We start from the raw sequence: 15,665 nt of genomic DNA, 5'->3' as shown, positions 1-15,665 counted from the left end.
GTTGCAACACCTTAGTTGTTCATTGATTGCTTTCTCATATGTGCCTTGACCGCAGGCCTGCAGCATACTGAGTAACCCCCTGCTCAAGCCAGCAAGCTTGGGTCCAAGCTGGTGAGTTTTGCTCAAGCCAGATGAGCCCACGCTCAAACTGGCGACCTCAGGGTCTTGAACCTAGGTCCTCCGCATCCCAGTCTGACACTCTATCCACTGTACCACCGCCTGGTCAGGCAGAACTTTTGATCTTACACACCCTTATACTATATACCCTCACCAAAAGAAAATATACAGTGTGTCCATAAAGTCATGGTGCACTTTTGACCAGTCACAGGAAAGCAACAGCAGATGATAAAAATGTGAAATCCGCACCAAATAAAAGGAAAGCCCTCCCAGTTCCTGTAGGATGATGTGGCAGCATGTGTGCATGCACAGATGATGATGTAACACCGTATATACAGCGGAGCAGCCCACGGCCATGCCAGTTGAGATGTGGACAGTACAGAGGAAAGTTCAGTGTGTTCTGTGGCTCGCTAAATTTGAATCCGTGACTAAAGTGCAACGTGAATATCGGCACATTTATAACGAAGCACCACCACATAGGAATAAAATTACTCGGTGGGATAAGCAGTTGAAGGAAACCAGCAGTTTGGTGGAGAAATCGCGTTCTGGTAGGCCATCAGTCAGTGACGAGTCTGTAGAGGCTATATGGGATAGCTACCTAAGGAGCCCTAAAAATCTGTGCGTGAGCCCACATTGAACTGCACTGAATAGGTATGGAACTGGGAGAGTTTTCCTTTTACTTGGTGCAGATTTCACATTTCTGTTGTCTTTTGTTGCTTTCCTGTGACCAGCCAAAAGTGCACCATGACTTCACAGACACAGTAAGTCTAGTTCATGTGATAAATGGAGAGAGTGCAGAGAGGCTGTTCGCCAAACTAGTAGGAGACATAAAGCGAGCTTATAAAATATTACTCGTTTCATTATATGATAGTCATAAAACTTTGAAAACAGTATTCTCACCGTGATAATTTTAATGCTGTAAATTATCTTAAACATTTACTCAGTGTTTCACAGTTTTTAACCTATATTTTACTCAAGGTCATTCAGCTCTTATGTGCCAGAATGAGAATTGGAACTCAGGTCTTTCTGACAAGTCCTGTATGGTATGTACAAACCACAACTGACTTTCAAACACCAGAAACATATGCAGTGTACTTTGTCTCACGCCAGCAATGGGAATGGTGTTTGCACACTTTCCTCTGTCATTATTATGGCCATGCCTTCTGCACACTGCACTCATGATTGAAAGACAGGAAGCTCAAGTTAAAGGTGAGATCTGCGGTAATGGAATGAAAACAAAAACCGCAACAAGAAAACAATAAACAAACAAACAAAAATCCACCACAGAAGGTGTCAGAAATCAAACTCATCAATACTGTATGCCAAACAACTGAGTTAAAGAGTTTTATGTTTATACTAAAGATCAAATAGTATTGCTAATATTTTATTAAAATGTACAAATAATTAACACCTTTGTTTTTTTCTCTAAATTATGATTCTTACCTTTATAACAGAGGCCCCAGCTCTGGAGAGTGGGCTGTGAATCTGGGCTGCAGCAGCCATGTTGGCAATAGTATTTAGATGGTTCATCTGATTCATTGCCATGGCAACTGATGCAGGAGGTAAGCTGACTGGAAGTAGAGGATGAGGCATCATCATAAATGGCAGATCCAGTCCTAAAAGAGACAGTGCATGTTAAAGTTTTACATCTGTAAAATTATTTTGACAAGGGACAGTCACATCAAAATCACATGCAAAATTGATGCAAAGAAAAAAGTAATTTTTTTTCTTCTTGGATTTAAAAAAATCAACTTTTATTATATTGTAGTATTTCTCTGGGCAATTAATATTGCCTATGAGATTTAACATTATTTATAATCTTTAAAATGCTCCCACAGCCACAGGCTATCATTTACCAATATTTCTTTTTCATGCTCTCACTCTCAAAATAGTTATAAAATGCAATCATTTTACCCATAAAAGCAAACAGAAATCTTTAAGTCAAACATAATTTTCTTTAACAAAAAGAAGTAACTACTTTTTAAAAAGATTTTTTAAAGATTTTATTTATTCATTTTAGAGAGAAGGGAGAGAGAGAGAGAGAAAGGGGGGGCAAGAAGCATCAGCTCCCATATGAGCCTTGACCTGGCAAGCCTGCAGTTTCAAACCAGAGACCTCAGTGTTCCAGGTCAACACTTTATTCACTGCACCATCACAGGTCAGGCAATAACTACCTTTTATATCATTATGATACATTGATGTGTTTATAGTTTCTAGATTAACAATTTCACAAAGACACATAATAGTGATGCTGGTAAGACAAGACATAGATTCTGTAGACACAGAATTATTGAAGAAAGCAAGACTTGGAATTTATTCTATACTGTAGTTTTAGATCTAACTGAATGCTTATAGTTCCAATTTGAAGGTTTTATGAATAAGGAATAATGCTCCTATCAAATATCAACCTGTTTTCCAATTAAATACCAAATTCAAATATTTTGAGTCATTTCTAGAATTGTTTATTTTCTTATGCAAATTGAAATAATTTTCATACATTTGAAATTTCTTACAGAATATCTCTTAAGTATTATTCAGACTTATACTTGTGGAAGCCACAGATATATCATAATGAAAAAATAACAAATTAAAAGAATTGTCAGTTATAACTTATGTGTTTAAGATTTGTGAGGAAGCACCTTTGAGCAGAGGTGTGGGAAAGTCAGCCTAACATGATGGATGCTAACATGGCCATGACAAGTAAACCACAGGACATTACAGTGTATTTTAAATGATTGCCTCGACAGTAATCTTGCATTCTTTTGGACAGAAGCCCAGAAATTGGCAATCTTTAACAGATGTTCTAAAACATCATTGCTTTAATTCTCCTAAATTACTATAGATTATAGAAATTTTATGATGGGCAATGTTTATGTTCGTTCTACACACAATTCTAAACTATTAACAACATCCCTTTTTCCTCTTTGCTCTCCCCTCTTTTGTTGCCTCTTATATCACAACAGCAAGTAAACAACAATGAATCTATAAGAAGTATATTTGGAGGCACCTTAAATCTCATTCGTCAATCAACAGTAATACAGACAAACATTCAAAACACATACATTTAGGACAAAAGGAAGCTAAAAGAGAGAAATAGCGTTAATTGATTTGAGGTCCATCTGCTGGGTTAAAAAATGATGGTTAAATATTAAAGCCATTAACAAAAATAATTCAAAGGCAGCACAATGCGAAAAAAAAGAAGACACTTTCAGATATGACAGATCTCATACAATACAAAGGTGAGCATCTAAATTAAGTGGACTCCTAAATAAAAGCAATTATCAATATTTCTGATAGAGACAGCCACAAAATGCACTGTGATCAGAATTACACAAAGATTAAAAATACCTAGAAACTTGAATTCTGTGTAGAATCAAAGAACATACTCTATACTCCCTATGAGTCCAAATTTCCAGAGAATACTAGTAAAGTATTTTAAACTTTCCCCCTATCACTTCACCTATAACTCACTATCTATAAATCTTTTGAGGACCAATCTACCAAAACCAGCTTGACAATTATGAAGTATTTCTCATGTGATTATTAATTTATCAGAGAAATATCAACACCATGTAAACCCTGGATTCAAAATGGACTTGTACATTCCCTTTTAAACTAGATGTTTATTGTCAGTTATCCTTCCAAAATGACTTAGATGCATATGCATTTTACACTTTATTCATCATAGAGCTTTGCCATAATGATGGCATATTCAATAACATATATTAAATTAGTCAGTGTTTATCTTTCTCCTAAAACCTTCACTTCATGCTCAACATAATAGCAGCCATCCATGACCTAATAGGCTTCTACATAAGGCTCTCATTTACTGCAAACCTAATCGTGTATATAGTTTAGTAGCAAATTGATCAAAATGTAAATGAAAAGTAGCCATCAATGCCCCCCTTTTGCTCTCAAATGCTTAAATAAGCTTTTGTTCAATTAACACTTTCCTTAACAGTGTAATCATTTTTCCTTATTCTCCAAAGAGTTTCAGCATCATCCAGACACCATCTGGCTGTATCAAGTATATACCTACTTAAAGGCCAATTGACATGCAAACGAAATGTAAAGTACAAACAGAATTTAACAGCCCATTGACAGTCTTAAAATCTAATTCATCCAACAATTTGAATGACCATGAAGGACTTAAAAGTCACACTTTCAGATCATGACCTCCAATAACAAATCTTCATTTGATTCTAACACCTTATCCTATAAGCTAATATTTATACTACAGGACACTTCAACAGTGACACCACATGAGATGCACATGCAAAACATATGCAAATTCTGAGATATGTAAGTCAACCTTTATCCCAAGATGAAAACATTAAATTCAGAGCCATCGTGAGTACACAACACTCCTGAAATCTGGCTCATTTAGTTACTCACCAGAAATATACAGAGACTATTGATTAGTATGGTAATAAAAACAATTTATTTTTTTAATTACCAAGTGGGGTCATCTCTCTCCTGTCAACAATTTCTTTAATTTTTAGATACGTTCTTCACACCTCTTCTTCCTAGCCATAAAGACTATGAACTTTAGTAATACTCTAATCTTCCCTCTAAAATATCACATTCATTCAATTTCCAATACATGCTTCATGTTGTCCACTGTGATATCTTGTTATTCTTAAAGTCAGGCACCGATTCCATCAGACTCACTGGTACCCCATCTTCTTGATTGGTTTTCTTAGGCCATTTCATTTGCCTTTCCAAGTCAATTTTAAGACTTTCAGTGGCTACTTCCTGGGTTCAGAAAAAAAAAATATATAGAAGCTTTTTGGTTTCATGTGATATTACTTTTCCTGGAATCCTATTTCAACCAATAAGACTGAGGCTTCCCCCATCCAATAAGAGTTGTGCAGCTCCAACCAACCAAAGCAGCTTTATTCTGACCAATCAGGACAGTGCCTTTTGAACCAATCAAACTGTAAAGATTTAGAGTCCTCATTAGCATGAAGATAGACCAACCAGAGACCAGCAAAATATTTCATTTTATTCCACTATGTATGCTATACTCCAGCCCCACTGAACAGTTTGTAGCTCTCTACAGTTTTTTTTTTTTTAATTTTTAATTTTCTTTTATTCATTCATACCAGATTTATTGATTTTAGCGAGAGAGGAAGGGGAAATGCCCTGACTGGGAATCAAAATGGCAATTTTTATGTGTGTTCTACACTCTTAACAGAGTTAACCAGCCAGGGCATTATTAATTTTTAATTTATTGTTTTGACATGGTTTCAAGTGTCCCACTCCATTGTGCCCCCCATGTCCCATGCAAAGTCTCTTTCCACCCATTTCATCCCCTTTGCATCCCTCCCTCTATCGCCATTCCCTCTTTCCTTCTGGGAATTCTCTACAGTTTTGCTTCAATCTAACACTCACTTTTATCTGTCTATGTCTCTCTCTGAAATCTACTTCTCTAATCCGATTTTGGGGAATTTGGTAAATGTTCACCACTTTTAAAACAAAAATCAAAAGTTCCAATGTTACAGAGATGTTTACCTGAAACTTATGTGTTCTTATGGACCAATGTCACCTTATTAAATTTAATTTCTAATTAAATAAAAAAATCAGTAGACTTTCCTTTTAGGGCAATTTTAGGTTTACAGAGAAAGGAGCAGAAATTACAGAGACTTTCTGTATTCTTCCTCTTCACCAGTAGCTTTCCTTCTTATTAATATCTGCAATAGTGTGGTACATTTGCTACAATGATAAATTAATGTTGATACATTATTATTAAATACAGTTCATTGTTTGCATTATGGTTCATTCTTTGTGTTGCACATTCTATGGCTTTTCCAAAATGTATAATATTGTGAATTTACCATTCCAGTATCAAACAGAATAATTTCACTGCTATAAAAATCCTTGTCTGACCTGTGGTGGGGCCGTAGGTAAAGCATTGGGCCTGGAATGCTGAATTTACTGGTTTGAAACCCCAGGCTTGCCTGGTCAAGGCACATATGGGAAGCAACTACTATGAGTTGATGCTTCCCATTCCTCCCCAAGCCCCATTTTCTCTGTCTCTCTCTTCTCTCTAAAAATCTATAAATAAAATTTTGAAAAGTTAAAATAAAAAATAAAAATCTTATGTGCTCCATCTAGTCACCTCTCCTTTCTTATCCTTGGCTTTTACTGTAATTGTGGATTTGCGTTTTCCTGAATGTCATACAGGTGGAATCATATACTATTTTGTCTTTTCAGACTAGCTTTGTTTCCCTTAACAATATACATTTATGCTGAATCCAAGTCCTTTCAAATCATCAGAGCTTTTTCAATTTTTTTTTCTAACTACTGTTCCATGGTATAAATGTACCACAGTTTGTTAACTCATTCACCTATTGAAAAACATCTTTGTTGTTTTCAACTTTTAGCAATTATGAATAAAGTTGCTATACACTTTGGTATGTAAACTTTTGTGTAGACATAATTTTTCGGTTCATTTGGATTAACAGAGAGACTATATTTTGTGCTGTGAGAAACCACCAAGTGTCACAAGGAGGCTGTATCATTTTACATTACCCCAGGAATAAATGAGAGTTCTTGTTGCTCCATTTGCTTACCAAAAACTGATCTTGAAGGAGTTTGGAAATTTAGCCATACCAATACTTTTGTAGAGGTTAATTGTTTAAATTGGAAATTAACTAATGATATATGATGCTGAGCATGTTCTCATACATTTGTTTTCTCTCTGTGCATCTTATTCGGTGAGGTGTCTATCTGTTCTGGTCAATGGTTAATTTTTAATTGGGTTGTTAATTTCTTAGTGTTGACCTTTATGAGTTCTTTGCCAATTTTCTATCAGTCCTTTATCAAGTATGTTTCACAAAGATTTTCTCTTACTATATAGCACTTGGCTTTTTCATATTCTTAACAGTATGTTTCACAGAACAGTTACTTTTAAAAAATTAATGTATTTAATCCTATTTATCATTCGCAAGGACCATGCACTAGGGGTTGTATCTAAACACTCATTTCAAAACCAAGATCACTTTGATTTTTCTCTCTTATGTTCTAATAGTTTTAGAATTTAAAAACTTACATTCAGGTCCATGATCTAGATTGAGTTAAGAATATAAAATTATGTCTAGATTTATTTTAATTTTTGCATGTAGGTACCCAGTTGTACCAGTGTGAGTTACTGAAAATATTAAGATTTCTCCATTTAATTGTCTTTACTCCTTATTAAAATATTAGTTGACTACATTTGCATGGATATATATCTGGGCTCTCTATTCTATTATAATGATCTATATGTCTATTATTTTGCCAATATCAGACTACCTTGACTACAGTAGATTTATTAAAAAATCTTCAAGTAGGGTTGGATCAGTTGACTTTCTTTTTCTTCAATGTTGTGTTGGCTATTGTCTTTTGCTTTCCATATAAACTTTAGAATCAATGAGTTAATATCTACATGATAATTTATCTGGATTTTGATTAGGATTTCATTAATTGCATAGGTCAAGCTGGGGAGAAGTAACATCTTAATGATATTGGGTTTTCCTACTCATAAACCTAGAATATGTCTCCATTTACTTAGATATTACTTGATTTTTTTTTCTTTTGTATTTTTCTGAAGTTGGAAACGAGGAGGCAATCAGACAGACTCCCGCCCTACCAGGATCTACCTGGCATGCCCACCAGGGGGCGATGCTCTGCCCATCTGGGGTGTTGCTCCGTTGCGACCAGAGCCATTCTAGCACCTGAGGCAGAGGCCATGGAGCCATCTTCAGCGTTCGGGCCAACTTTGCTCCAATGGAGCCTCGGCTGCAGGAGGGGAAGAGAGAGATAGAGAGGAAGGAGAGGGGGAAGGGTGGAGAAGCAGATGGGTGCTTCTCCTGTGTGCCCTGGCCAGGAATCAAACCCAGGACTCCTGCACGCCAGGCCAATGCTCTACCACTGAGCCAACCAGCCAGGGCGATATTACTTGATTTTATTCATTAGAGTTTTGTACTATTTTTTTCTAAAGTTCACAAATATTTTGTCATGTTTATGTTTACGTATTTTATTTTTTGTTGCTAATTTCAATGGGTTTGCCTTTTAAATATCAAATAACATTTTTTTCATTCATGGTATATAAGAAAGCAATCAACTTTTATAAACAACCATGCTATAATCCCTTCTTAATTCCAGGAGACTTTGTCAAATTTTTTTGGATATTTTTACATACACAATCATGTCATGTTAGAGTAAAGACAATTCTTCCTGTCCCAATGTATATTCCTGCTATGTCCTTTACTTGTCACATATTCTATTAGTTAGGACTTCTACTACAGTGATGAATAGGTGTGATGAGAGGAGGCATCTTCGATGATCCTGACCTTAGAGGAATAGCACATAGTTTTTCACAGTTAAGTATGATGTGAGCAACCTGACCAGGTGGATAGAGTGCAGTGGATAGAGCACAGTGGATAGAGCATCAATTTGAGATGCTGAGGACCCAGGTTTGAATCCCCGAGGTTACCAGCTTGAGCACAGGCTTATGAGATTGAGTGCAGGGCCACCAGCCTGAGCATGAGATCATAGACATGACTCCATGGTTGCTGGCTTCAAGTCCAAGGTCACTGGCTTAAGAAAGGGGTCACTGACTCAGCTGGAACTTCCCCTGCTTGGTCAAGGCACATATGAGAAAGCAATCAATGAACAACTAACGTATTACAATTATGAGTTGATGCTTCTCATCTCTTGCCCTACCTGTCTGTCTGTCCCTGTCAGTCTATCTGTCTCTCTTGTGCGAAAAAAAAAAAAAAAAAGTATGATGTTAGCTGTAGGTTTGTTTGGTTGATGTTCTTTATTGAGTTGAAGAAGTTCCTCTTTATTCCTATTTTTTTCTGAAAGTTTTTATTGAGACATTGTTGTATTTTGCCACATCTTTCCTCTGCATCTATTAGAATCATGATGTTTTTCTTTAACCTGCAGATGTGACAGATTATAATACTTGATTTCCAAATGCTGAGCCAGCCTTCCATACTTAAAATAAATCCCATTTCTTTATGGTGTACAGTTCTTTTCAAACATTGTTGAATAGTAATGATGAGAGTTAACATCCCTGTCTTGTTCCTGATCTTAGAGAAAAAGCTTTCAACCTTCTACCCTTGAGTGTATTAGCTGTGGGCTTATTATATATGACCTTCATTATGTTGAAGTTTGTTCCTACTATGCCTAATTTTTTAAGAGTTATAATCATGAGCAGATGTTGAACTTTGTTAAATGCTTTTTCTGTGTCTATTGAAATGATCAAATGATTCCTTCTTTTCATTCTATTATTGTGATGTATTGCAATGATTTCCCTATGTTGAACCATCCTTGAATCACTTAAATAAATCCCACTAGATTCTTTCAATATAGTACTTAATTCAGTTTACTGTTATTTTTTGAAAAAAAATTATCTATATTTATCAGGGATATTGGCTTACTGTTTTTGCTTTTTATTCCTGATAGTGTCCTTTTCTGATAATGATATCGGAATAATGCTTGCTTCATAAAATGAGTTTAGGAATGTTCCTTCCTTTCAATTTTTTGAAAGTGTTTGAGAATCATTGATCTTAATTATTTTTAAAATATATAGTAAAATTAATCAATAAGCCATCTGGCCCTGGCCTTTTCTTAATTGGGGGATTTTTGATTACTCATTCAATGTCCTTACTAGTAATTGACCTATTCAGACTTGATACTTCTTTCTGATTCATACTTTGGAAGCTTTAGATTTACCTTACTTTATTCCTTCTCTAATACTCTTCCTCTCTTTATGAGGATCCAAGTTTCTAACCCATATAATTTTATTTTTCTCTGAGGATCTTCTTTTAACATTTCTTACAGGGCACATCATCTGGTACAGTTATCATTTCCCTTAACTTTTGTTTGTTTGAAAAAGTATTTCTTCTTCACTTTTAAAAATAAAATTCACTGGATACAAAATTTTAGGTGGGTATTTTGTCTTTCATCACTAGACATTCATACCACTCTATTCTAGCTTACATATTTTTAAAGAGAAATATAATTCTTTTCTTTGTTCCTCAATGAGTCAGGAGGTATTTTCCCCCTCTGTCATCTTTCAACATATTCTTTTTGTTTTGGGTTTTCCAGTTTAACTATAATTTACATAGAATAGTCTATCAAAAGCATTCTTCATTTTGATGGACAATTTCTGGTCTTTAAAATTTCCTTTTGATTCTTAGAATTTCTACCTTTCTGTTTAAATTTCCCATCTGTTTTTGTATATTTTCTACTTTTTCCATCTTATTAGTATGTTAATTATAATTACTTTAGATTTTAGGTCTGATCATTCTAAAAGATCTGATAGATGCTTGCTTTATCTCTTCAGACTGTGTAATTTTTTGGCCTTTTCCATAATTTTTAATTTTCTTTTGTTTAAAGCCAGTATAATGCAGTCCCTCAGTTAAAGTTAACTGAGGTATACAGGCCTTTATTGTGAGGTTTTATGTTTATCTGACTGAGAGTTAGGCTATGTGTCCTGTTTGCTGTAGCTGTTGTATTAGTAGCTGTAACTTGCTCTCCGTACCATTGTTGTCTTTTATTTTCCATAGAGAATCCATGTTAAATAGAGCCTGAGGCTTTCAGTTTTTTCAGTTTCAATTCATTGTTATTATGTAAAGTCTTATTCTGGTCATGGTAAAATATGTAGGGAGGATAAACATTCTATAATTTTACAATTAATTGCAGTCTCTTAGAAAGCCCATGTCCTTGGGCTGTAAATTAAACGACTGGTCCTCAGCCTTTCCCCCTCTTAGGTGAGATAGGAATAGGAAAGCTAGAGGGAACTAGAGTCTAGTCCAGGGGGTCCTTGGTTACAACAGTCTCGATGTACGATGTTTCGAGTTTACAACTCTCACTCCCATAAAAAAAACTTGAATTGAGATGTGAGTGTTTCTGCTGACATCATTAGCGTTGTACCTACAGATGACATGGGCGAACTAGTTTGGTTGTGCATGATGGGAGAATACACAGTAATGACGTGTATGAGTGAGAGAGTTAGTGTCCCCCAGTACACTTACCTACGCTATTTTAGAATGTTAAAAGTGCAAGTGTTCTGTTTGTGTTGGGCTAAGTGTGTTTCGACTTACACCAAAATTTGGGTTATGTCACTGTCATAGAAATAGAACTGTGTCATAACCCGAGGACCCCTGTAATTATCTTTCCACATAGGAAAAGCTAAAGGGTTTGGAGCTCTGTATCTCCCTTCCCTCCCATAAACTGATACAGAGTTCTGGGGTTCAGTATATCCTTTCCCCCAGGTCAGCTAGGCTCTGGTAAAACCAAGTAGTTTAAGCTCTGACAAAATAGTTTCCTTTGATAGTAGGACTTTCTTTCTTTTTCTTTTTGTGACAGAGACAGAGAGAGACAGATAGCGAAAGACAGACAGGAAGGGAGAAAGATAAGAAGCATCAATTCTTCATTGTGACACCCCAGTTTCTCATTGATTGCTTTCTCATATGTGCCTTGACCAGGGCCTACAGCAGACTAAGTGACCCCTTGCTCAAGCCAGCGACCTTGGGCTCAAGTTGGTGAGCCTTGCTCAAACCAGATGAGCCCATGCTCAAGTCGGTGACCCCAGCGTTTTGAACCTGGGTCCTCCACATCCCAGTCTGACACTCTATCCACTGCTCCACGGCGCCACCACCTGGTCAAGCAATAGCAAGCCTTTCTTAAGAAGATAACACACTGGGCACATTTTCATATGGTTACGTTTCCTCTCCCCCTGCCAGAAGCATAAGGAGAATTTTCTTAGGTCTTTACTCTGAAAACCTGATGGGACTCCTGGAGGTAAAATGCATGGAAGTGTAGGGATGCCCTAGTTACCTCTCAAGCTAGTTGCATACTGAGTCACTAGCAATTACTCAATTACCCTCTAAATGCTTCTACCACACTCCAGCTGGGGCTATTTCTTCCTATACACTGCTACTCTCTGTATCTGCCTACCTCTCCAGTTTTCAGGGATAGCTGTGCTCTATAAGCTCAGTCTGAGATGGATTTGAAAAAGTTGTTGATTCTACATTTTTTCTTGATATGAGAGTAAGGGTGACAACTTCTAAATCTTACATGCCAAACCAGAAACCACTTTGTTTTCCTACATTATAACATGTCTACCTTAGTCAGTCCTTTTCTGATTTCTTGTAACATAATACTCTTAACTTTATCAGCATTTATTTCATTTGCACTTGCTTAACTGACATTCCATTTTTATGGGAGATTTCACTCTTCAGATTATATATAGCGTCTTTAAAGTAAGACATTATAACTCATTTTGTATGCTTAATAACTGATGGATTTCATTAAGATATGGGGCTCCATATTAAAATATGTCATAATTTCTTTGTTGTCTTAATCTTGGTGTTTAGTGAAAGAACAAAAGTCTTAGGGAAAAAAATAATGGAATCCTTCTCTCAGACTTTCTTTTGATAAGAAAAGTAGGATTTTATTCAAGCAATGTATGTAAGAAATACAGAAGGAATTTTGAGTTTGAAGTTCCTAAAAACATCATCTAAACCAGAATTTGTATACAGTAGCAATAGTTTGATTAGTAACTAAGAATAAAATCTGTCCTTGGCCAAGTGGCTTAGTTGTTTAGAGCATCGACCCAATATTCCAAGGTTTTCTGGTTTGATCCCCAATCAGGGAACATACGAGAATCAACAAATGAATACATAAATAATGGAACAACAAATTGATGTCTCTTTCTCTCAAATCAATAAATTAAAAGAATAATAATTTTTATAATTACTATATGCAAGTTACTGCTAACAGCATTTCCTTTCTTATTGTGACTCCTCACAGTAACCTTAATCAGTGCATTTGCTTTTATTCCTATTCTTTAATTGTGGACACTGAGACTTGAAGAAGTTAGGTGACTTCTCCAAAGTCAAAAACTGATACAAAATTCAAAAGATGTAGAATTTAACCCAGGTTTACAGGACAATCGCCAACATTCTTAATTACTCTGCTACATGATCTCGTACGTACCTTACTCTGCTACATGGCCTTCTAATCTATCCTAATTCTATGAACCTTACACTGTTCCTACATACAGAGTCCAGAGTGCTCACCAGGACACCACAAAGACACCACAAAACCCTACCCATTCAAATAAATCCCCCTTTATCTATCCTTCAGAATTCACATTTTTAAATCCTATGTAAGAGACATAGACTAGACCTGCTGGCCCAAGGTTTCCATTGGTTCTCATATAGTATTTTTTCCAACACACCAAATATTGAGAGGACGGTACACGTACTATTAGTCAGCAGGTGGTTTTGCTGCAGTGAATTGAGGGTAGGCGCAGCCCCGAGTGCTGGCTGGGCAGCCAGGGCTGCATGAGGAAGTCCGTGTTGAGGTCCTGGAGCAGCAAGAGGAGACTGCATCTTATCCTTGTCCCACGAAGTTTCACTTCCACCTAAAAAAAAAAATCATATTGACAGACTGTAATTTGACAATATTCCCTGAGAATGCTTGTTCAAAATTTCTTTGATAAGGATATAATTATTCATTTTACTTTTTAGAAAATTGTTAAACATAGGTAAGTCATTTTATGACTTTTTAAAAAATCTTGCAGCAGTCTTGAATTTAAGCTGCCTCTATAAGGACTAAACAACTTTCACTAATTATATAGGTGCACTTGCTTCAGAGGAAGTCTAAACAACTCTGGAATCGTAATGAATAGATTTTGAAAGCACTTACCTGTTGAAGGCCATTAACTGACCTCAACTGCTTCTAACCCTCTGAGATGAATGCACTATATTTTAGTGAAGAGCAGTTCACTCAAAAAAGAACACACTCATTTGAAACAGCATGATAGCATGCAGAAATGTGTTAAGGAACAAAATATTCCATATTTTGCTCCAATACTCAGCCCTCAAAAAAGCTACTCTCTTTATGCACATCAGGCTTTTGTACAGAATAAGTTGGATAAAGTATGAAGTCATGGCACCCAGTTTGAAACTACTTTACTTTGATCATCTGTGCTAGAGAGTGAATAATATGTGTATAAATGCAGAGCATGATGTTATCACAAATATCTACCATGCTGTAGTTCTGTAATCTGGCACTTAGCACACTGTGGAGACAGAACCACTACTTAAAACCAGTTATAGGAAAAAAAACAGATAGAAGAAAATCACAGAGTTATTTTCCTGCACATATTTTTAAGGAGGTTTTTGTTTTGTTTTGGTTTTGTTTTTTTGTTTTGTTTTATTTTCGAGAGACAGACACAGACAGACAGACAGGAAGAGAAAGAAATGAAAAACATCAATTCTTTGTTGTGGCACCTTAGTTGTTCATTAATTGCTTTCTCATATGTGCCTTAACCAGGGGGTTCCATTTGAGCCTTTGACCCTTGCACAAGCCAGGGACTCCATGCTCAAGCTGGATGAGCCCACACTCAAGCTGGTGACCTCGGGATTTTGAACCTGGGTCCTCTGAGTCCCAAGCCATCGTTCTATCCACTGCATCACCACCTGGTCAGGCTAACGAAAACACTTTAAATCAGAGGTTTAAGGGGTTAAATTCTAGTCATTTCAGTTGCAGACAATCTGGCTTTAGAAAGCAAAATGATAGTGTGAACAACTCTATCCAAATGCTTGATGTGGCTCACTCATCCAGGGTTCAGTGGCTCAGCACTCATTCCCATGCTGCTGGGGTTGTAACATCAGTATCTCCGCTTGGTTGACTCTATCCCATATGTTGCCTAAAACTCTTGACCCTGTTTTGTGGAGGGGTTGAGGCCTGGGAATCTTGGACACACTGTCAAATATGTGCGTTTACTGCTTCAAAAAAAAAAAAAAAAGGTAGAAAAAAAATCAACCTGCTCCTTTTTTAAGAATCAGCATTGTAATTATTTTCACTTCTTTGAGTTCCTTCACAGGCTTTGTTCATGGGGACACTCATTTTTACATAGTAAACACTCTGCCATGTTGTTTCACGTATTACATTCATAAAGTATAACGGCTACATAGTAGTCTACTGAGTTTAAGGTACTATACTTTATTGAATATCGGACTTTGAGGCTATTTCAAATTATTCACAATTATAAATTACATCATAAGACAACAATCATTTGAATTACTTCCTTAAAATCAATTCATCACTTCGAGTGGGATTTCTGAGTCAAAAAAGTTTGAACATTTTTATACTTTTGATATCAAATACCATGTTTACACAAACAATTTTAGAGCTAAAGACTTTCTATGGAAATATTTTCAGGGCCAAATGATATTCTTCCCAAAGATGTAAAATTTTTTTAAAGTAAACTACTTGCTAGAATCTCTGCCAGGTTTGTTTGCTTGTTTATTAGTTTAACCTTGCTACCTATTCATCTACTCCTGCTCCAGCTCAGGGAATCTACCTCTGCCTCAGGATTCACTCAAACCCTTTGGTATAAAAGTCAATCTTTCATCCAGAAAACAGGGGTCTTGGCCAGTTTCCAAGTGGATGAGCTCCAGACAAGGAAACACTCGAGTCTCCAACAGCATATGTAAAGGTGGAGGGATACCTGCTCCTGCTGATATGGAAAAAGATTT

The 15,665-nt window shown here is 36.2% G+C and overlaps 1 protein-coding gene across 2 annotated transcripts in view; it reads right to left on the bottom strand.

The window, feature by feature from the left end:
• The window catches only part of DACH2 (dachshund family transcription factor 2), a 561,059-nt gene that overhangs the window by 96,254 nt on the left and 449,140 nt on the right, over positions 1-15,665 (bottom strand). For both annotated transcript variants that reach the window (XM_066357066.1, XM_066357067.1), the window contains exons 4-5: positions 13,385-13,543; positions 1,561-1,733 (exon numbers count right to left, since the gene is read on the bottom strand). In XM_066357066.1, the coding sequence (XP_066213163.1) occupies positions 1,561-1,733; positions 13,385-13,543 (332 nt within the window). The remainder of the gene's footprint in view (positions 1-1,560; positions 1,734-13,384; positions 13,544-15,665) is intronic.

Source organism: Saccopteryx leptura, chromosome X (genome assembly GCF_036850995.1).
Source record: "Saccopteryx leptura isolate mSacLep1 chromosome X, mSacLep1_pri_phased_curated, whole genome shotgun sequence".
Classification (NCBI taxonomy): Eukaryota; Metazoa; Chordata; class Mammalia; order Chiroptera; family Emballonuridae; genus Saccopteryx; species Saccopteryx leptura.
The sequence above is the reverse complement of the archived record's forward strand: the minus strand, read 5'-3'. Positions and strand labels throughout refer to the sequence as shown.